The sequence below is a fragment of the Pelmatolapia mariae genome, linkage group LG3_W (assembly GCF_036321145.2).
Source record: "Pelmatolapia mariae isolate MD_Pm_ZW linkage group LG3_W, Pm_UMD_F_2, whole genome shotgun sequence".
Taxonomy (NCBI): Eukaryota; Metazoa; Chordata; class Actinopteri; order Cichliformes; family Cichlidae; genus Pelmatolapia; species Pelmatolapia mariae.
The window spans coordinates 73,654,061-73,677,288 of NC_086229.1; the positions used below are offsets into that span (position 1 = coordinate 73,654,061).

Below are 23,228 nucleotides of genomic sequence, written 5' to 3' on the forward strand. Positions count from 1 at the left end.
TAAGTGTGCCTTTTAGTGCAAAAAATACGGTAGATTACATCAATTAAGCATTATAAGGGGGAGGGTGGGGGTGGTTTCCTATTATTTTTGCTAGGAGTTTGCAACTATATTAGTTAGGTTGTTTAATATTTCTGCTAAGTACTGTTTAGAATACCCGAATAGGGAGGATGGTGTAGGTTTAAGTAAATTACATTGATCAGTATTGCTGAACAATGAAATATTTTGGGTGTAGTGCATACAGGTATAACAGAACAGCTTTAGTGTTTTGTTTTTAAACTTGAGTATGAACTTATACAAAATGCAGCAAGATATTTAAAAAAACAGTTTTGTTGATTATTAAAGGAACTATATCGGATTCATGTCGTTATCGGCAGATATCCAACTTTATGAGATCGGTATTGGACATAAATTAAGTGGTATCGTGCGATCTCTAGTTGAGATCTGGGATTTTTCTGTCTCAGTCGCATCAGAACTTTGGACTCTGCTAGGTCAGATCCTTCTAGATCTCCGCAATGCTTCTTCCAGGCTCCTCAACTGCTGCGCACTGGCTCCAGTGAGGCGAGTTTGTTGGACACCTCAAACCAGTCCAACAAACCATACACTAGAAAACCCAACTTGTTGAGCTTCTAAGATCCTCCACTTACCACTGCAACAAGAGTACCCACTAGAATACCCAAACTCATTGAGCTTCTAGGAACCTGCACCCAATAATTGCAGCAATAAGGAAGCAAGGCTTTCCCCATTGGTCCGGTTGAAAATCCTCCCAAATCAAAAACAGCTCACCAATTCTTTGCAGTCTCTCTCTTGGTTTGTTAAAATGTCCTGCATGTGTGAGATGCTGAGGCATATGTCGCGGTCCCCCCTTTTGAAAACAAAAGAATGATGGGACTGAGGCAATTTTCCCTCACACAACCCTAATGTCCTAATTAGATAATAAGTTTCTTCCCATGTAACCAGCTGCATGTCATGGTAAAGCCTCCCCCACACATTTGAATTTGAATGTATTTATTTAAAAGGGACAGTGCAGTTTGACATAGTCCAAAGACAAAACAAGAAATTGATGTAACGCACATAAGTTTATAGCTATTGCTAATTTTCAACAATTGCCCCTTGTTGGGCTTACAATCAAAATAAATACATTTTACCATAAAACATACATTTTCATAAAGCCAAAATACATCGTAAATACAACTACAATTAATAGACAATAAATAAAAATAAAATCATTAGTTAAAATGACTACATCTATGATTCCCCTTTAACCAAACTTTAACCTTCAGTGGAAAGGATCTGATGTCTGTAATCAATTTGATTTTGGTTGGACGTGTGTTCCACAGATTGCAAGCCTTTATGTAAAATGCAGACTGACCAAATTTAGATCTGCAATATGATATCTTGCAGTTTCCGTTCACCATGCTTCTAGTAATACAATTACTATCTTGTCTCTGGATGTATCTATTAAGACACTCTGGGGCCATCCTATTTATACATTTAAAGACTAATTTAAGAAAACACAAATGATTAAAACTCTTAAAACTAAGTAGATTATATTTCTCTAAAATGTGACAATGATGCCAGGGCTGCACGATTTTGCATAAAATGAGAATCACGATTTTTTTGCTTAGAATTGAGATCACGATTTTCTTTTCCAATATAAATATTTATTGCACTTATTAACTGCACATCAACTTCCTAACAGTTGAGTCTGAACATAAAAACAATCAATGTCTCACTTGTCTACTCTTACGTACAAAACCTTAAAATACTTCTAACAATACCATTTTGAACAGTATTCTTTCCGTGTGTAAGGTGATGAGAGAGGTAGGTAATAGGTATGTTTCTTAAAATGTAAACCACAATTATTACAAAATATAACGCTGAGTTCGGCTGGACCATAAGTCTGTCGTTGCCGTGAAATGTTGTACTGCTTGTAATTCCGTCTCCACCCTTGCCCGACACTGCGTGTATAGAGCAGGTAGTGCAACATTTGAAAAATAGTTGCAGGACGGCACTGTGTAGCGTTTGTCTAGGGTGTTGATCATTTTCCTAAATCCCTCGTTTTGCACAGTGTTGATGGGAGCCATATCTTTAGCCAGGTTATAAGTGATAGCCTCCGTAATTACTTTGTGCCTGCGGGAGTTTGACGTGTATTGGGAAGCGCTGTATAAGTTTCCCGTTATTGATGTTTGGGTGGTTGACCGGGACTGATTTTCTCCTGTCACTTTCTTGGCCTTTACAGCTTCGTCATATTGCACTTTATGGTGACGTTTAAGCTGGTTATACAAATTCGTAGTGTTAGCTTTGCGGTGATGCTACTATGGCAAAACACAGCTTGCAAATTATATTTTTTTGACTCTCATCATCTTCTTTTAACCAAAAAACTTCCACACAGAGGAACGAGAACCTTTTCTTGGAATTAATGTTACAGTGGGGTTGTCATTCTTACCGCCATCAGCGAGCTTTTCCTCTGCACTCATTGTGTTTTCTCCCCTCCGGCAGTTTCTCTCACGTGCTCTCCGTTGTTTTTTCCCTGCCAGCTGGCTTCTGTATCACGTGGTATGAGGCTCCGCCCTTGTCATTTGTTGAGCAGGAAGAGTGAGCGCTTGTTTTCATGCAGATTATGTCCCGGATCAAAATGCGGTACAATCGTCATCTCCCCCCCCCCCCCCCCCCCTTTTTTTTTTTTTTTTTTTTTTACATCGTTGTCATTTGGAAATGAGATCGCACATAAGTATGAATTGAGATCGCGATTTTCTAGCGTTTAATTGTGCAGCCCTAAATGATGCCATCGAACAGATTTTTTATCCATTATTTTTAAAGATTGGTTATATAAGGATACCACAGGCTGAATTGTAGGTGGTGCTGTGGTGCTGCTTGGGTCCAAACTGTCATACAGTATGAAAAATGAGAATATCATGGAATGCTGTCACAGTCTGGCAGACACAGACTGTATGGAGTGACGTAGAGGACCCAAAATGCAGACAAAATGGAACGTGGAACAAAACTTGAATTAACAAAAAGCGAGCCGTTTAACCCTTTAAGACCTACCATAGAACCAAGTCCGCCAGAGCTTATATTATATTTTTACATGCTGCAGTGCCAATTTTGGGAGCATTTCAAGTTGATATACATCAATACAACCATTATAGCCCACATTTTAATAATATGTATGCATTAAGTGCATAGTAATTACATAAATTGCAAAAAAGTGCAATAAACTACAAAAAATTGAAAATCGTTTTTGTTTTTTTAACATATATTTCTAGTTAGAGAAATTTAAGAGGCTTATCCCTCAAAACTGTAAATACAAAAAAGTTGCACAAAATAGTTTCCCACCACAGGAAATTTATTTTGAGTGTCTTCATAGTTTTATTTTTGAAATACACCAATTTTCATATACTGCAGGAAAAACGAAAATAAATATTACAATGCAAATTTGCAAAAAAGCAGCATATGCATCAAAATAAACTATTTCCAGCAGTGCAATTTGAGTTCTAAGCATCCCAGAAACGACACAGAAAGTCATAAAGTCAAAGATAACTTTTAAAAACACCAGTATAGACTCATGAGGCCCTGATAGTAAAAAAAAAAACTACATTTCCGCGAAAAATGACGTCACTTCCGGTTTCGGGCAGGTAATGGCGGACATGCGAAAGTTTGCGCTGACGTCTATTCCAACGTAGGAAGTGTTATGAACAGCTGATCGGATCGGCAAAACGTCTTTCTGGAATATTATGTTTTTGTTGCTGCAAGCGCTTTTTATGCAGTTTTTGCAAAGCTATATGTGGAAGAAAACCGTGACCTAGGACAAGCTGATGGCATAAGATGTAAGTACAACTCCCCCGGTTTCATATGCAAAAAAATTTATTGCTCTAGCTTTTGGGATTTAAAAATAGTTACGCAAAACGGAGCATACCCGCTCCGACAGGTTTTACAGGGAGTGCAGAATTATTAGGCAAGTTGTATTTTTGAGGAATAATTTTATTATTGAACAACAACCATGTTCTCAATGAACCCAAAAAACTCATTAATATCAAAGCTGAATGTTTTTGGAAGTAGTTTGTAGTTTGTTTTCAGTTTTAGCTATTTTAGGGGGATATCTGTGTGTGCAGGTGACTATTACTGTGCGTAATTATTAGGCAACTTAACAAAAAACAAATATATACCCATTTCAATTATTTATTTTTACCAGTGAAACCAATATAACATCTCCACAGTCACAAATATACATTTCTGACATTCAAAAACAAAACAAAAACAAATCAGCGACCAATATAGCCACCTTTCTTTGCAAGGACACTCAAAAGCCTGCCATCCATGGATTCTGTCAGTGTTTTGATCTGTTCACCATCAACATTGCGTGCAGCAGCAACCACAGCCTCCCAGACACTGTTCAGAGAGGTGTACTGTTTCCCCTCCTTGTAAATCTCACATTTGATGATGGACCACAGGTTCTCAATGGGGTTCAGATCAGGTGAACAAGGAGGCCATGTCATTAGTTTTTCTTCTTTTATACCCTTTCTTGCCAGCCACGCTGTGGAGTACTTGGACGCGTGTGATGGAGCATTGTCCTGCATGAAAATCATGTTTTTCTTGAAGGATGCAGACTTCTTCCTGTACCACTGCTTGAAGAAGGTGTCTTCCAGAAACTGGCAGTAGGACTGGGAGTTGAGCTTGACTCCATCCTCAACCCGAAAAGGCCCCACAAGCTCATCTTTGATGATACCAGCCCAAACCAGTACTCCACCTCCACCTTGCTGGCGTCTGAGTCGGACTGGAGCTCTCTGCCCTTTACCAATCCAGCCACGGGCCCATCCATCTGGCCCATCAAGACTCACTCTCATTTCATCAGTCCATAAAACCTTAGAAAAATCAGTCTTGAGATATTTCTTGGCCCAGTCTTGACGTTTCAGCTTGTGTGTCTTGTTCAGTGGTGGTCGTCTTTCAGCCTTTCTTACCTTGGCCATGTCTCTGAGTATTGCACACCTTGTGCTTTTGGGCACTCCAGTGATGTTGTAGCTCTGAAATATGGCCAAACTGGTGGCAAGTGGCATCTTGGCAGCTGCACGCTTGACTTTTCTCAGTTCATGGGCAGTAATTTTGCGCCTTGGTTTTTCCACACGCTTCTTGCGACCCTGTTGACTATTTTGAATGAAACACTTGATTGTTCAATGATCACGCTTCAGAAGCTTTGCAATTTTAAGACTGCTGCATCCCTCTGCAAGATATCTCACTATTTTTGACTTTTCTGAGCCTGTCAAGTCCTTCTTTTGACCCATTTTGCCAAAGGAAAGGAAGTTGCCTAATAATTATGCACACCTGATATAGGGTGTTGATGTCATTAGACCACACCCCTTCTCATTACAGAGATGCACATCACCTAATAAGCTTAATTGGTAGTAGGCTTTCGAGCCTATACAGCTTGGAGTAAGACAACATGCATGAAGAGGATGATGTGGACAAAATACTCATTTGCCTAATAATTCTGCACTCCCTGTAAAGGGTTAATGAGGCTGGTAAAAAAAAAAAGGTACAACAAAGGGCAAGGCAAACTGAAGTAAAACTAACATTAACCTAAACTGGAAGAACTAAACAAACAACATGAAAAACTTGGACATGAACTCTAGAAACATGGTACGGAAAACATGGCGTGAACAACAGACGACCTGACAAAGAATGACCAGAAACACAGACTAAATACACACAAGGGTGATTAGGGGAAGTGGAAACACATGGGGAAACAGCTGACACTAGTCTGACATAACGAGACAAAGGAAGCAAAGCTGACTACACTGACATAGGACACAGACCTTCAAAATAAAACAGGAAACATGAGACGCAGACATGACATTACAAACTTGATAACATAAGACACGCAGCATGAAACACAAAGGGTGAGGGAAACTTAAATACAGGGGAAGAAAATACAAGAGGAATCTAATAACCAAATGAACTTCGCTGACCTAAAGAACTTAAACATAAAGCATAAAAATCAAAAATGAACTAGAACTCAAAACACTGGTTCAAAAGACCCAGGAACGTGACAAATGCATAAATAACTGAGCTGCTGAAGCAGGTATATGGTGCTGAATTAACTCAAAACAATTCAGATTAGCCTTGACCGTCTTAGCAATCTTCTTTACATGCTTGTCAAATTTAAGACGTAAATCAAAAATTATTCCTAAAAACTTAAAATCTTTGACCTTCTTTATTTCTTCGTTCCTTAACTGGATTTTAAACTTATCATTTATCTGATCATCAGGAACAAGAAACTAAGAATCTGTTAGTCTCACTCATTTAAACCCTCTGCTGCATTCTGTTCACCCCTGCTATCATTTAATCAGCTTTCCTAATATAATATTAATCCACTAGTTCATATATCACTTCTCATCTTACTAAGTGAACCGAACAAGATGATAAAATTAGAAACACAGGCTTAAAATACCATCTGGTATTCATGAGCTTCATTGCATGTGTGTGTATGTGTTAGTAGGATTAAAACATTCTGTGCTTATGTATGTGGTTTTAATTACTTTACCCCTTTTTCTGAAACAAATCTCTGTTTACTACACCTTCTTGTTTCAGAAACGTCTAAAGAAGAAAGTCTCTATTGTAGTCAGGCGCAGCTAAATTCTGCTTGTGAGTTAACCTAGCCAACCACACTGTGTGTTGTTAACACCTTCAACATGTACCCCCTCGTGATGTGTGCCACTTCCTCTATGTCCTCTATTTGTACCACCATATGGAGAACCACAATAGCCACACACATTGAAATACAGAATTCTTAGATGCTTAGATGATGAATTGTAGAATAAATTCTCCATTTGTAAAATAATTTTAGAATTCCACATTAACAAAATGAGTTTCGAGATGGTAATGAGGTGCTTGAAATGTTGTAGGTGGCTGAGTTTATACTGCTACCATTGAAACTGATCGGGACTCCGTCTTTGTGGGTCTATGGAAGTCCATATATACAGGGTGTAGCATCCCCTGGGTAAAGGCGGTGATATGCAGGGGGGTCAGTGGGTTTTCCCATTCAAGTTCTTGTAGGCAACTGATGACTTTCTTTTCGTAGTTGCTTCTGGGGTTTCACCTTGAAGCTTCATAGGTATTGTTGTCACTGAGGAGTTTAGTCATGTTTATTTGCTCTGCTTCTTAAAATACAAATATATACTTTTTGTGTCCCAGTTGAGTAACAGGAGGAGAAGAGTCTGGTGGTGCAGCAGAGGAACAATTTCAACCATTTGGACTCAGCTCAGCCACTACTGAGGAAACAATGACTTCAACAGAAAAGGTGACAAAAACAACACAGTTATACCGTTATGAAACTGTGTGTTCAGCTGGTTGGTTTTTAAAAACCCATTAACAGCAGCTTTATCTTTTCCATCCTGGGCTCCTCCATATATACAGAATCTACATTCACAACCAAAAACCACAGAAGTTACAAGAAAATACAAAGATCATATTTTCTCTACACACATTGAAACAACAATATCATCAGTTGAACTCGCAATTTTTTCTGAAGTAAAAGAGTTTCTCTGCTGATCGATATTTCTTCAATAATGTCATTAAGTGTGCGTATGGATGCCCTCAAAGGGCACACCATTGAGTTCCTGTTTCTCTTTATTGTGTGGATGCCCTCAAGGGCATCCACACTATTGAGTTCCTGTTTCTCTTTATTGTGTGGATTATCCTGCTATGACTTTTGGTGTTTATTACTATTATACTTTTTAAAATGTTACACCTTTTGTGTCCCATTGAAATGAATGGAAAACTTCCACAATTCTGCTAAAACTTGCTTGTTTTTCAAACTTAACTACTTCCTCATACTTTCACCTAGAAACTTCATTCAAACTTTAAAATGTTCTCAAAGTATTGGGCTATTCCTGTTTTATTCAGCTTTTTCAGACCTGCTACCATTTTAATCTTTAAGTTTTCAGTTGCAAAATTGTGATTTTTCAGAAAATGCATGCGTTGCTATGGTTGCTATGCAATTAATTCAGAGTGAGCGCTGGTCTGTTCTGAATTTTCTCTTCATGTCCGAACAACTTCTTGCTACTCGCTCAATTTCCACTCAACCCCCACAAATTATACATCAAAACGTAGGTATTTTTGCTGGCTTTCAGACAATGTCACCATCTTTATTGTGAGATTTACCGTTTTTTCGCAATTTGCCTCGAAGTGACACAAGGTCTCAATACTCCCCATTCAAAGTCTATGGGGAGGTTTTGAAATTCAGAGCTGAAATTCTGTAACGGGAGGCATTTTCAAATCACCATATCTCTTTAACAAAGCAAAGTTAGGACATGAGGCTTGTGCCAATATATCTTCAGACACTGCTGACACTCACAGTGGAAGCAGTTTTTACAATTATCTTACCGTTGAGCAATGAATTACGTTTGTTTGAGGGGTGGAAATCTGTCCTTCTCTCAGTTTTCAAACTCTGGAAATGAAGCCGTTTCTTCTCTCGTCATATCTCCGTGACGGAGGTACAAAGAGCTATGAAAATCACAGTCAAAATACACCAAAGTCCGCTGATTCCAGTACAAGAATTATGCTGCTAGCCCTCCTAGTTTTTGAGTTACACGACGTTTTGTAACTCCAAAAAACGGCGCTTTTTGCCTCTCACCGCGATCTATTTCTGATTGCTGATGTCTTTGTTTTTCAGCCGCCCGCCCCCTTTCCAGGTGGCGCAATCAGTAATGACACGGCTCTGCAGCTCAAAGGTCGTGGGTTCAATCCCACCTTGGTCAACATTTTTTTTTTCACTAGAAATTTATACACTATCACAGACCTGTAATTTATATTGCTAATTTTTTTCACTACAAATGAGTAGTGCAAAAGCATACTATGTCTGCAACATCACAGTATATCTGTTATGTTATAGTATTACTACTAAATCACAGTATTTCTGCCAATTAAAGGAGGCTGACTGTTACTAAGTGCATCAGCGTACATAGGTCATCTGTTGTGTTGGAGTGCCCTCTTGTGGCGCCTTTTGGGTAGTGCCTTAGTAAACGTGAACACTGCAAAGAAGTGGTATCAGACTGGTTTGTAGTGGAGGAATTTGTTGCCAGTTTCTTTCATCTTTAATCCGTATTCATGTTGTAATGTAGTAGTACCACAATATGGCAGAAACACTATGTTTTGGCACAAATACTTTGATTTGGTATACTTTAGCTTCTTCACCCCTTTTCAGCAAAATTTTAATTTTTTTCACCCCTTTTCAGCACAAATTCCAGCTTTTTTGGCTGTTTTCAGAAAAAAACAACTCTTTTCAGCAGAAACTCTGCTGATTCAACTCTTTTCAGCGCAAGTTTCTGCTTCTTTGCCTCTTTTTTGCAGAAATTCTGCTGATTCACCTCTTTTCTGCAAAATTTTCAGCCTTTTCACCTCTTATCAGCACAATTCTCAGCAGCTTCTGCTCATTTCAGCAGAATTGTCCTTCTCTCCACCTCTTCTTTGTAAGAATGACTTTGGCTCAGGGAAATGAATAGCCGCTTTGAGACCAGGAGGGCCAGGTTCGAATCCTGCTCAGGGCGGCATTTTTTTTTTTCTTTCACCACCATACAACTTTTTGCAACTTTTCATCGTTTTCAGCTTTTCAGCAGACAGCTTCAGCGTTAAGGCATCCACACAGCATTTTCGCAGGAAATGCAAATTTTTCTAGTTCTTTATACTTTATTCTTGGAGTTGCTTTTTTTCTTATGTTTTTTGGACTTTAACTACTTCCACAATTTTTGTATTATTTTCGCCGTTCAAATTTTAAAATATTCTGCTATTTCAGGAGATGGGTGCTATGACTTTTGGTATTTTATGCCATTATACTTTTTAAAATATTAAGCTTTTTATGCAATTTTTTGTCCCATTGAAATGAATGGAAAACCTCCAAAATTCTGCTAAAACTTGCTTGTTTTTGAAACTTAACTACTTCCTCATACTTTCACCTAGAACAACCATTCAAACCTTAAAATGTTCACAAATTATTGGGCTATTCGTGTATGATTCAGCTTTTTCACATCTGTTACCGTTTTCATCTTATCCCTCTTTAAGTTTTAAGTTTCATTTTTGTGATTTTTCAGAAAATACATGCGTTGTTATGGTTGCTATGCACTTGGCTTTCAGTGTGCCACTGTAACTTTAGCAGTCTTCTCTTCATGTCTGAACAACTTCTTGCTACTTGCTTAATTTTCACTCAACTTCCACAAATTATACATCAAAACGTAGGTATTTTTGCTGGCTTTCAGAAAATGTCACTATCATTGTTGTGGGATTTATAGAATTTTGGCAAATCTCCTCAGACCAACACATAGTCTGTAAACTCTCCATAGAAAGTTAATGGAGAGTTTGTTCAAAATCGCCGCTTGATTTCTGTAATGAGAGGCATTTTCGAATCGTCATATCTCCTTAACGAAGTGAAGTTAAAACATGAGGCTTGTCCCAGTATATCTTCAGACACTCCTGACGCTCACAATTCAAGAATTTTTTTCTCACCTATTACCGTTCTGAGATGAGTTACACTTGTTTGAGGGTAGGAAATTTGTCCCTCGCTCAGATTTCTTCAGATTTCAAACTCTGGAAATGAGGCACTTTTGTCTCTCGTCATATCTTTTTGATAGATTTCCACAGAGACCTGAAAATTTCCATGACTGTTCACCAAAGCCTGCTGTATCTTATGGTGAAAGAATGATATTGATACTCCAAATAGATTTAGAGTTAGAAAGCGTTGTTTGAGGGCAAGTCAAGGCAGTTTTCGCTTTGCCTCTCCTCAGTTATGGTGCATTAAAAGTCAAATATCTTTAATAATTCATATTTTAATGATAAATTGTCAACACTTGAAGATTCCCCCATCTCTTCTGAACAAAACGGTGTAAGAATGACTGTTCTAGCCCCTACGGTTAGGAAATTATAGCCATTTGTTTGAGGGGAATCCTCACTATGAGAAATAAACTGCAAAAATCCTTTGTCTGTGCTGCGTGTGTGTAAAAACAGGTGCACCTGTTTTGGCGGGAAAAAGTACACAGCCTCTCTGATTGGTGGATTCAAATTTAGCAGCTCCCAGGCTGCTTGACTGACCTGGAAACTTGATTTTCTCTCCCTGTGCGTGTGTGTGTGTGTGTGTGTGTGTGTGTGTGTGTGTGTGTGTGTGTGTGTGTGTGTGTGTGTGAGGGGGAGAGAGAGAGAGAGAGAGAGAGCGAGAGAGAGCCTTTTGATGGGAGCATCTTATTGTATGATTTAAATTCAATATATTTAGACTGGTTGACTGAATTTGATCCTGTGTGTCTCTCTGTGCATGTGTGTTTCCATATGTGTCCATATTTGTGAGTGTGTGACTGTTATACTTTTTTTTGCTGATTTTTTTTCATTTAACAATTACATTTGAGGGACCCTTAGCATGTTCAGCATTTTTTCAGCTGTCCATTTTGCTTTTCCAATTTTTCTGTTAGTTATTACTATTGTGCTAAATCATACTATTTCTGCTATTTTATAAGATTTGTGCTAAATATAGTATTTCTGCCAAATATAGTATTTCTGATTAATTATAGTTTTTCTACCAAATCATAGTACAGTATTTCTGTTTTTTATAGGATTTGTGCTTAATATAGTATTTCTGCTAAATGTAGTATTTATGCTTAATCATACTATTTCTATATATTTCTGCCAGGTCCCCAGGCAGCTAATCCTCTGTGAGGAATGAGACATTCAAATTTACATATCAGGGCCTGCACGGCTTCCCAGCCAGCCAATCAAATCTGAGGTCTGCCCTTTCTTCTCTCGTCATATCTCAGCGACAGATGTACAAAGAGCAATGCAAATCACAGTCAAAATACACCAAAGTCCGCTGATTCACCCAGTACAAGAATTATGCTTCTAGACCACCTAGTTTTTGAGTTACACGACGTTTTGTAACTCCAAAAAACGGCGTTTTTCGCCTCTCACCGCGATCTAATCCTGACTGCTCATCACCCTCTTTTCCAGGCGCTCACTCTCTTTCTCAGTGGCGCAGTTGGTGATGACACAGGTCTGCAACCCAAAGGTCGTGGGTTCAATTACACCTTGGTCAACATGTTTTTTTCCCCTACAAATTAATACACTGTCACAGACCACTAATTCATATTCATCATTTATTACAATTTTGCAAACTTTTATGATTTTACCGGCTTTTCTAATATGGACCTCAGATTCTTGTTAACACTCCATGGCACAAATACTGTTCCCTTTAGTCTCTGTGTGTGTGTGTGTATCAATATTTCTCCCATTTTAAAGTATTACTCCTCCATAATTGTATTTCTGTTAAATCAAAGTACTTTTACTACATCTTAGTATTTCTGCTAAATCATAGTATTTTGCCAAATTATGGTTTTTGTGCCAAATCATAACATTTGTTTTATGTTATACTATTACTACTAAGTGGAGGAATTTCTGTCATGTTACAGTATATGTGCTGATTACAGTATTTCTGCTAAATCATAGTATTTCTACTATATTATATTTTTCTTTCTAAATATAGCATTTCTGCTATATAATTGTATTTCTGCTATGTTATAATATTTGTGCTAAACCAGAGTATTTCTGCTGAAACATAGTATTTCTGCCGAATGATAGTATTTCTGTCAAATTACAGTATTTGTGCTAAAACATAGTATTCATTTAAAATTACAATACAAGGAGTGCAGAATTATTAGGCAAGTTGTATTTTTGAGGAATAATTTTATTATTGAACAACAACCATGTTCTCAATGAACCCAAAAAACTCATTAATATCAAAGCTGAATGTTTTTGGAAGTAGTTTGTAGTTTGTTTTCAGTTTTAGCTATTTTAGGGGGATATCTGTGTGTGCAGGTGACTATTACTGTGCATAATTATTAGGCAACTTAACAAAAAACAAATATATACCCATTTCAATTATTTATTTTTACCAGTGAAACCAATATAACATCTCCACATTCACAAATATACATTTCTGACATTCAAAAACAAAACAAAAACAAATCAGCGGCCAATATAGCCACCTTTCTTTGCAAGGACACTCAAAAGCCTGCCATCCATGGATTCTGTCAGTGTTTTGATCTGTTCACCATCAACATTGCGTGCAGCAGCAACCACAGCCTCCCAGACACTGTTCAGAGAAGTGTACTGTTTTCCCTCCTTGTAAATCTCACATTTGATGATGGACCACAGGTTCTCAATGGGGTTCAGATCAGGTGAACAAGGAGGCCATGTCATTAGTTTTTCTTCTTTTATACCCTTTCTTGCCAGCCACGCTGTGGAGTACTTGGACGCGTGTGATGGAGCATTGTCCTGCATGAAAATCATGTTTTTCTTGAAGGATGCAGACTTCTTCCTGTACCACTGCTTGAAGAAGGTGTCTTCCAGAAACTGGCAGTAGGACTGGGAGTTGAGCTTGACTCCATCCTCAACCCAAAAAGGCCCCACAAGCTCATCTTTGATGATACCAGCCCAAACCAGTACTCCACCTCCACCTTGCTGGCGTCTGAGTCGGACTGGAGCTCTCTGCCCTTTACCAATCCAGCCACGGGCCCATCCATCTGGCCCATCAAGACTCACTCTCATTTCATCAGTCCATAAAACCTTAGAAAAATCAGTCTTGAGATATTTCTTGGCCCAGTCTTGACGTTTCAGCTTGTGTGTCTTGTTCAGTGGTGGTCGTCTTTCAGCCTTTCTTACCTTGGCCATGTCTCTGAGTATTGCACACCTTGTGCTTTTGGGCACTCCAGTGATGTTGCAGCTCTGAAATATGGCCAAACTGGTGGCAAGTGGCATCTTGGCAGCTGCACGCTTGACTTTTCTCAGTTCATGGGCAGTTATTTTGCGCCTTGGTTTTTCCACACGCTTCTTGCGACCCTGTTGACTATTTTGAATGAAACGCTTGATTGTTCGATGATCACGCTTCAGAAGCTTTGCAATTTTAAGACTGCTGCATCCCTCTGCAAGATATCTCACTATTTTTGACTTTTCTGAGCCTGTCAAGTCCTTCTTTTGACCCATTTTGCCAAAGGAAAGGAAGTTGCCTAATAATTATGCACACCTGATATAGGGTGTTGATGTCATTACACCACACCCCTTCTCATTACAGAGATGCACATCACCTAATATGCTTAATTGGTAGTAGGCTTTCGAGCCTATACAGCTTGGAGTAAGACAACATGCATGAAGAGGATGATGTGGACAAAATACTCATTTGCCTAATAATTCTGCACTCCCTGTATTCATAGTTCATCACAGTGTCTCTGGTAAATCACAGTATTTCTGCTATGTTGTACTATTTTTGTAAATCATAGTGTTTCTGTAATGTTTAAGTATTTTTGGCTAAATATATTCTTTCTGTTATCTTATACTATTTCTCCTAAAGTCTTGTATTTTTGAGAAGATATCATGTTTCTGGTAAGTTACAATATTTCTGCAAAGTTCTGCTATGCTATTGTATTTCTCCCAAGTATTATGTTTCCTCTAAAATATTGCAGTTCTGCTAAGTTATTACATTTTAGCAAAGTTCCTTTGCTTCTGCAAAGTTTTTACAATTTCTGCAACTTTTCAGCTTTTTCAGCTAGTTTTTTCAGACAGCTTCAGCTTTAAAGCATCCACACTGCATTTTCGCAGGAAATGCAAATTTTTCTAGTTCTTTATACTTTATTCTAGTTGCTTCCGTACGTTTTTTGGACCTTAACTACTCCCTCAGTTTTCAGCCGATTTTCACTGTTCAAAGTTTAAAAAATTCTGCTGTTTCTGCTAATGGGTGCTATATCGTTTGGTAATCATAACTTCTATACTTTTTGAGATATTGAATTTTTTATGCAATATTTTTTTGCCCATTTCTGCCACATTGTAAGTGGGATGACTAGTTTTCCTTGCCGGTTTGAGCTGTGTTTTAGCTCAGTGAGATGAGCAGCCGTTCTCAGACTGGGGGCCCGGGTTCAAATCCCGCTTATGGAAACAAATTTTTTCAGGGCACAATTATACTTTTTTAAATCTTTTCAACACAAATTTAAGCATCTTTACCCCCTTTCAGCAAAATTTTCTGTTTTTTCTGCTGTTTTCAGAAAAAAAACTTTTCAGCAGAAATTCTGCTCATTCACCTCTTTTCAGCGCAACGTTCTGCTTCTTTCCATGTTTTCAGCAGAAATTCTGCTGATTGACCTCTTTTTGGCACAATTTTCACCTCTTCAGCCCAAATTCTGCTTATTAACCTCTTCTGCAAAATTTTCAGCCTTTTCACCTGTTATCAGCACAAATCTCAGCCTTTTTCAGAAAAAAACTCTTTTCAGCAGAAATTCTGCTGATTCATCTCTTTTCAGCGCAACTTTTTTCATCTTTACCTCTTTTCAGCAGAAATTCTGCTGATTCACCTCTTTTCTGCAAAATTTTCAGCCTTTTCACCTCTTATCAGCACAATCCTCAGCAGCTTCTGCTCAGGGGTGGAAATCTGTCCTCTCAGTTTTCAAGCTCCGGAAATGAAGCCGTTTCTTCTCTCGTCATATCTCCGCGACGGAGGTACAAAGAGCTCTGAAAATCGCAGTCAAAGTACACCAAAGTCCGCTGATTCACCCAGTAGAAGAATTATGCTTCTATCCCACCTAGTTTTTGATTTACACGATGTTTTGTAACTCCAAAAAACTGCGTTTTTTGCCTCTCACCGCAATCTAATTGACTGCTCATGTCTCTGTTTTTTAGTTGCCCGCCCCCTTTCCAGGTGGCGCAATTGGTAATGACACGGCTCTGCAGCTCAAAGGTCGTGGGTTCAATCCCACCTTGTTCAACTTTTTTTTTTCACTACAAATTTATACACTATCACAGGCCTGTAATTTATATTGCTAATTTATTACAATTCTGCAAAGTTTTACGATTTTAGCAGCTTTTCTAATATGGACCTCAGATTCTTGTTAACGCTCCATGGCAGAAATACATACAAGTACACAGCCTGATGAAGCAGACAGAAGCAGTACCTCTGATTGGTGAAATTGAGCAGAACCAGGTTGTTCTGCCTCTTTTCAGCAGAAATTCTGCTGATTCACCTCTTCTGCAAAAATTTCAGCCTTTTCACCTCTTACCAGCACAATTCTCAGCAGCTTCTGCTCATTTCAGCAAATTTGTCAGTCTCTCCACCGCTCCATGATCGGAAGGTCGGGGGTTCGATTCCACCGAACGGCTACCCTGAGGTACCCTTGAGCAAGGTACCGTCCCTACACACTGCTCCCCGGGCGCTGCATTGGTGGCTGCCCACTGCTTCACTGGGTGAATGGGTTAAATGCAGAGGAGTAATTTCCCTACGGGGACTAACACATACACACACACACCTCTTCATTCGGAGAAAGAGTTTGGCTCAGTGAGATGAGTAGCTGCTTTGAGACCAGGAGGGCTGGGTTCGAATCCTGCTCAGGGCAACATTTTGTTTTTCACCACTTTTTTAGCTAAATTTCGCCCCTTTTCAGTAGAATTTTTTGCTTTTCACCACTTTTAAGTAAAAATCTCTCCTTCTTCACTTGTTTTCAGCAGAATTTTCAGTTTCTTCACCACCATACAACTTTTTGCAACTTTTCATCTTTTTCAGCTTTTCAGCAGACAGCTTCAGCGTTAAGGCATCCACACAGCATTTTCGCAGGAAATGGAAATTTTTCTAGTTCCAGTTGCTTCCGTACGTTTTTTGGCACTTATCTACTCTCTCAGTTTTTATCCGATTTTCGCCATTCAAACTTTAAAAAATTCTGCTGTTTCTGCTAATGATGGCTAAGACTTTTGGTGCTCATAATTTCTATACTTTTTGAGATATTGATATTTTTTTTGCAATATTTTTTGCCCATTTCTGCCATATTATCAGTGACGTCACTGATTTTCCTTGCCCATTTGAGCTGTGTTTTAGCTCAGTGAGATGAGCATCCGTTCTCAGACTGGGAGGCCCGGGTTCAAATCCGGCTTATGGCAACATTTCTTTCAGTTAACAGTTAAACTTTTTTAACTTTTTTCAACACAAATTTCATCTTTTTCACCCCTTTTAGCAAAATTTACAACAGCAGCACATTTAAGCTTGATCAGCTGTTAGAATTCATTTGATTTTAATTTCTAGTATCAGCTGATGTTTGCTGGAGCCACAGCTGAAAAAAGGGCTGGTCCAAACCAGGAGATGTCCTTACTGAATCATCAGAGCTAAACTGGTGATGGAGAAACACGTTTACCCTTTAGGTGACATGAATGAGTTGAAGGGAAGTTATGAACTGTTTCTGAGAGACAAATAAACACCAAGCTCCTGTTTTTGTGTAGCTGACAGCTGGTAACTGTGCAGGGGCGGATCTAGCAAAGCTTTTGCCAGGGGGCCAGGTAGGGCGTTAACAGGGAAACGGGGACACAAAGATATACTTTTCTTTCTTACTCTCATATAAAATATTTAGCTTTTTATTAAATAGTTATCTGCATCTTACAGCCAAAGTTTGTATAATAATACACAAGATTGGCTGTAGACCATTGTTAATCATTCAGAACACTGTGTAAAAATAACAAAAAACAAAAAGTGAATGCAAAAGTGCATAAATATTTATTTAATGCGTTTGATGTGTGTGGCGGGGCGTGGTCTGCAGTGCCGCTGCAGGGGAGGTGGACCCACCTGAGCGGCACCTGCGATCACGCCTCTCGGGCGTAGTCTGTGCTCTCTCGGCTGTTTTTTGGGTGTGTGTCAGGCTGTGAGTTGAAAAGCTACAGCCGGCTGTGTGGGTACACCAACCATGTGTGAAAAGTGGTCCATAACATAATGCTTCAAAGTGTGTTCATGCAAACATTGTCGGGTCTGCCGTGGTACAATGGGACTTCTGCTCATGAACCTGTGTGCACAGCGTCTGCAAATCGGGGCTGTACAAAGTCACTTCATCTTTACCCAAAACTGTAAGCTGTCATCTGTGAGGCGCGAGCAGTGTTTGTTTTTACCATAGTTCATGGTGGAGAATTGCTGCTCTTCTGAGTTTTGCTCTCTGTAGCCGTATGAATGGCAAACTACACTGATTAGCAGCGGCATAGGCACACTTAAAATTTCTTCAGAAATTTTCGCTTTCTAGTTTTCATTACAACTCTCATTGTAGCACATCATTGTAATGTGATACTACCACCAGAAGGTGGTGGTAACACACCTACAATGTGTTTGTTGACATGTTTGATTCCACCAATGGAGGGAGTTTCAGTTTGTTCCACGACTGCATTTCACTCACTGCCTCTGTTTGTATCTCTGTCACTGCAGGACCAACATGGAGCAAGACGTCAGCGCTCTCAGGAGGCCGACAAACCTCACAGAAGAAAGGGAGAGAAAACCTACAGCTGTGATGAGTGTGGGAAGGATTTTACCCGGACTGACAACCTAAAAACACACCAACTCATCCACAGTGGAGTTAAACCTTACAGCTGGGACTTGTGTGGAAAGTCTTTTACCCTGGCTCAAAGCCTAAAAACACACCAAGTCATCCACAGTGGAGTTAAACCTTACAGCTGTGACCTGTGTGGAAAGTCTTTTACCCGGGCTGGAAGCTTAAAAACACACCAACTCATCCACAGTGGAGTTAAACCTTACAGCTGTGACCTGTGTGGAAAGTCTTTTACCCGGGCTGGAGACTTAAAACAACACAAACTCATCCACAGTGGATTTAAACCTTACAGCTGTGACCTGTGTGGAAAGTCTTTTACCCAGGCTGGAGACTTAAAAAGACACCAAATCATCCACAGTGGAGTTAAACCTTACAGCTGTGAGTTTTGTGGAAAGTCTTTTACCCTGGCTCAAAGCCTAAAAACACACCAAGTCATCCACAGTGGAGTTAAACCTTACAGCTGTGACCTGTGTGGAAAGTCTTTTACCCGGGCTGGAAGCTTAAAAACACACCAACTCATCCACAGTGGAGTTAAACCTTACAGCTGTGACCTGTGTGGAAAGTCTTTTACCCGGGCTGGAGACTTAAAACAACACAAACTCATCCACAGTGGAGTTAAACCTTACAGCTGTGACCTGTGTGGAAAGTCTTTTACCCAGGCTGGAGACTTAAAAACACACAAACTCATCCACAGTGGAGTTAAACCTTACAGCTGTGACTTTTGTGGAAAGTCTTTTACCCAGGCTGGAGACTTAAAAAAACACCAAGTCATCCACAGTGGCGTTAAACCTTACGGCTGTGAGTTTTGTGGAAAGTCTTTTACCCGGGCTGGACACTTACAAAGACACCAACTCATCCACAGTGGCGTTAAACCATACAGCTGTGACTTGTGTGGAAAGTCTTTTACCCGGGCTGGAGACTTAAAACAACACCAACTCATCCACAGTGGATTTAAAGCACACAGTTGTGAGTTGTGTGGTAAGTCTTTTACCCTGGCTGGACACTTAAAAAGACACCAACTCATCCACAGTGGATTTAAAGCACACAGTTGTGAGTTGTGTGGTAAGTCTTTTACCCGGGCTGGACACTTAAAAAGACACCAACTCATCCACAGTGGATTTAAAGCACACAGCTGTGAGTTGTGTGGTAAGACTTTTGCTCTAAATAGCAGCTTACAGAGGCATCTAGTTACCCACTCTGGAATTAAGGCGTACAGCTGCGACGTTTGTGGAAAAAGTTTCAGCAACAAACACTACCGAAATATTCACCTACGGATTCACACTGGAAATGATTTTTACTTCTGTGATCAGTGTGGGAAACTGTTTGCAACAGATGCACAGTTAAAGCGACACATGTTTAGCCACACTGAGGAGAGACCTTATAAATGTGACCTGTGTGAGAAGACTTTTAAAGCTCCACATCAGCTGAATCAACACCAACAGATCCACACCAGAAAGTAACTCTACAAGTGCAGTTACTGTGAGGTATGTATTTATTTTTACCTTGTAATTGTAACCTGATTGTTTGGAACAAGTCTGATCAGTAAACTTATGGAGTTATACTGAATGAACTGTTTGGAAAAATGAAGAGTCATTTTCGCTCAGTAAGCTGAGTGTAGGGCTGTCACAAACGATTATTTTGATAGTCGACTAGTCACCGATTATTTTTGCGATTAGTCGACTAATCAGATCATGCATCCATTGGACGTAAAACGTACAGCTTATTGCACCAGCATCCATCTGCTCTTACAGCTTTAATTGTTTAAGGTATGTGCTAACTAAAAATAAAGATGATAGTTTATTAAATTTTAATGAAATTTGCAGATTGTTTCGGTGAAGTTTAATAAACTCAGCCGTCTGCTCCTTGCTATCTAAAATATAACAGGACACCGGAGTATATTCTCGAGCATCTCACACTTCTGATAATCAGTTGTCTGCTTGACGTTTATTCAGCTGTGTAAAAACTAGAACTTTAATCTCAGCCAAACCGATTTACTCAGGAACAAATAAAATACTAAAAAAAGCCAAACAATAACATTTTTTAAGTTATCTAAGTGACTTATATTACATGTTTAACCTGAGTAGCGAAAGACGGCAGTGGGTTTGAAAACGATTTGCCGGGATTCCGATGTTCTCACGGGCTCTAGTGAGCCTTGCCCCCGGCTCGCTATCGAGCTAGTGGGTACCAGACGTCTCCGAAAACGTCGGAGCGCTTTTGAAAATATGTGGTGTCTTGATAAACTCAGCAGATATTTGAGGTTTACACAGTTATATTCCTGCCTGAAAATATGTTAAATGTTTATTTTGTGACCCAGAAACAATAATAAGAGTAATACTAGAAAGCGAAAATTTCAGAAGAAATTTTAAGTGTGCCTATGCCGCTGGTAATCAATGTAGTTTGCCATTCATACAGCTACAGAGAGCAAAACTCAGCAGAGCAGCCATTCTCCACCATGAACTATGGTAAAAACAAACACCGCTCGCGCCTCACAGATGACAGCTTACAGTTTTGGGTAAAGATGAAGTGACTTTGTACAGCCCCGATTTGCAGACGCTGTGCACATAGTTTCATGAGCAGAAGTCCCATTGTACCACGGCAGACCCGACAATGTTTGCATGAACACGCTTTGAAGCATTACGTTATGGACCACTTTTCACACATGGTTGGTGTACCCACACAGCCGGCTGTAGCTTTTCAACTCACAGCCTGACACACACCCAAAAAACAGCCGAGAGAGCACAGACTACGCCAGAGAGGCGTGATTGCAGATGCCGCTCAGGTGGGTCCACCTCCCCTGCAGCGGCACTGCAGACCACGCCCCGCCACACACATCAATCACGTAAAATAAATATTTATGCACTTTTGCATTCACTTTTTGTTTTTTGTTATTTTTACACAGTGTTCTGAATGATTAACAATGGTCTACAGCCAATCTTGTGTATTATTATACAAACTTTGGTTGTAAGATGCCATACCTGGCCCCCTGGCAAAAGCTTTGCTAGATCCGCCCCTGCACAGTTACCAGCTGTCAGCTAAATAAAAAAGGAGCTTGGTGTTTATTTCTCTCAGAAACAGTTCATAACTTCCCTTCAACTCATTCATGTCACCTAAAAAAAAGGTAAACCTGTTTCTCCATCACCAGTTCAGCTCTGATGATTCGGTAAGGTCATCTCCTGGTTTCCACCAGCCGCTTCTACAGCTGTGGCTCCAGCAAACATCAGCTGATACTAGAAATTAAAATCAAATGAATTCTAACAACAGCTGATCAAGCTTAAACGTGCTGCTGTTGTTTAGCGCAATAAACAAACAAGAGAGAAAAGCCGATCATTGATCAGTTTCATGACTGAAGTTTGAACAGGCGAGAGAATGACAGGGGAGGCTGTCATAAAGTTCAACATCAGTAACTTAGCGCGCACACAGCTGTATAGAAACTCCGTCGTGCTAGCTAGCACGCAGTACGAGTTATTATAACTGATTGTAAAAAGTCAGCACAACGAAAATAAACTACACCTAAACTCGGTTTATATCTGACCCAAATAGAGTGCAGTTCATAACTTCTTACCTGAAATTCAGTTCACCTCACGCTCTGACCGGCAGCCGCCTGCTTCTCCTGCCTTCGGTTTCCCTGATCCACGATCTACCACCGGTTGATCGGCGGTCGCCTCGCCGCCTCGTTCCCTGCATGCTCTGTCTGACACACACCGGTGGATAGCTGCCCTCGGTTGTAGCTCCGCGTCAGCGACCACCAAACAACTCAGTTATTTTTTCCACATCGACCAGCATCTGGACAATCCACCGCCTTTCACTGTTTGTACCGTTACTAAAAAAAAACCCTCATCGGCTCATAAAAACGAAAAATAAGTCCAGCTATGACCCTGAGTCAAAAAGACAGCCAGTTAGCTAGCTAGCTGTCTAGCTCTTTGCAGGCACCGAAACCATCAGAGCTAATATGGGATGTCTTGGTAACACGAGCACATATTTGAAGTTTACATCTGGCCAATCCACCACCTTTCACTGTTTATACCGTTACTAAAATGAATAAATAAATAAATCATTTATTTATTTAAAATAAGTCCAGCTGTGACCACGAGACTTTACGAAGGACCGGGTGTGAAACCAGAGTAAGCCGCTCTCACTGTCATCCAGGCCGGCTGTAGCTTGTTAGCAAAGCCGCGCTAGCCACACTAGCCAGCTAGCCTCAAGCAGAAACGACATCGTCAGAACATTGTCGCTAATATGGGATGTTTTGACAAAATGAGCAGATATTTGAAGTTTACACACCTATATTCTCGCCTGAAAATATCTTAAAAGTTTATTTTGTGACCTAGAAACAGTATTAAGACAAATAAAAACTAAGTGATGGCCGCCATTGTTTGACTCGGCAGAGGCGTGCTATGAATTGTGGGATATTGAGTTTTCCACCAAGCATTACCGTAACTTTTGAATGATTTGCGCAACCTTAAAAATTCCAATGGCTCCTGAAAGCAGCGACGCTGTGCGCACCGTTGATATTGTCATCATTACGGTAATCCAAATAAGGGTAGACAGGCCGTACTACTCCCGGCATACCACTAGAGAGAGCCAACACACCACAAATGAAGTTTGAAATTTGTATCAGTGGGACCAAAAGATGGCGCCAACACACCACAAATGAAGTCTGTTTCTATGGCGCCAAAAGAAGAATCTTTCTAAATTTGCACTAAAATATTAATATTTAAAAAACTATAAAAGTCATAAACACCAAAAGTGTATACAATACTAGTCCAGCTCCAGCCGCACAAAATGATCTAACATATGTAACCCTATTGTCAAAACTGTTTGGCAGAGAAGCGCGGGAAAATTTTCACTAAAATATTAATATTTAAA

General features: G+C 39.7%; 1 protein-coding gene across 1 annotated transcript in view; it reads left to right on the top strand.

Annotated features, from left to right (window-relative positions):
- LOC134623916 (zinc finger protein 665-like) overlaps window positions 1-23,228 on the top strand; it is a 52,619-nt gene that overhangs the window by 16,952 nt on the left and 12,439 nt on the right. Inside the window, exon 2 of the mRNA XM_065470234.1 lies at window positions 18,275-19,757. Within this exon, the coding sequence (XP_065326306.1) occupies window positions 18,275-19,757 (1,483 nt within the window). The remainder of the gene's footprint in view (window positions 1-18,274; window positions 19,758-23,228) is intronic.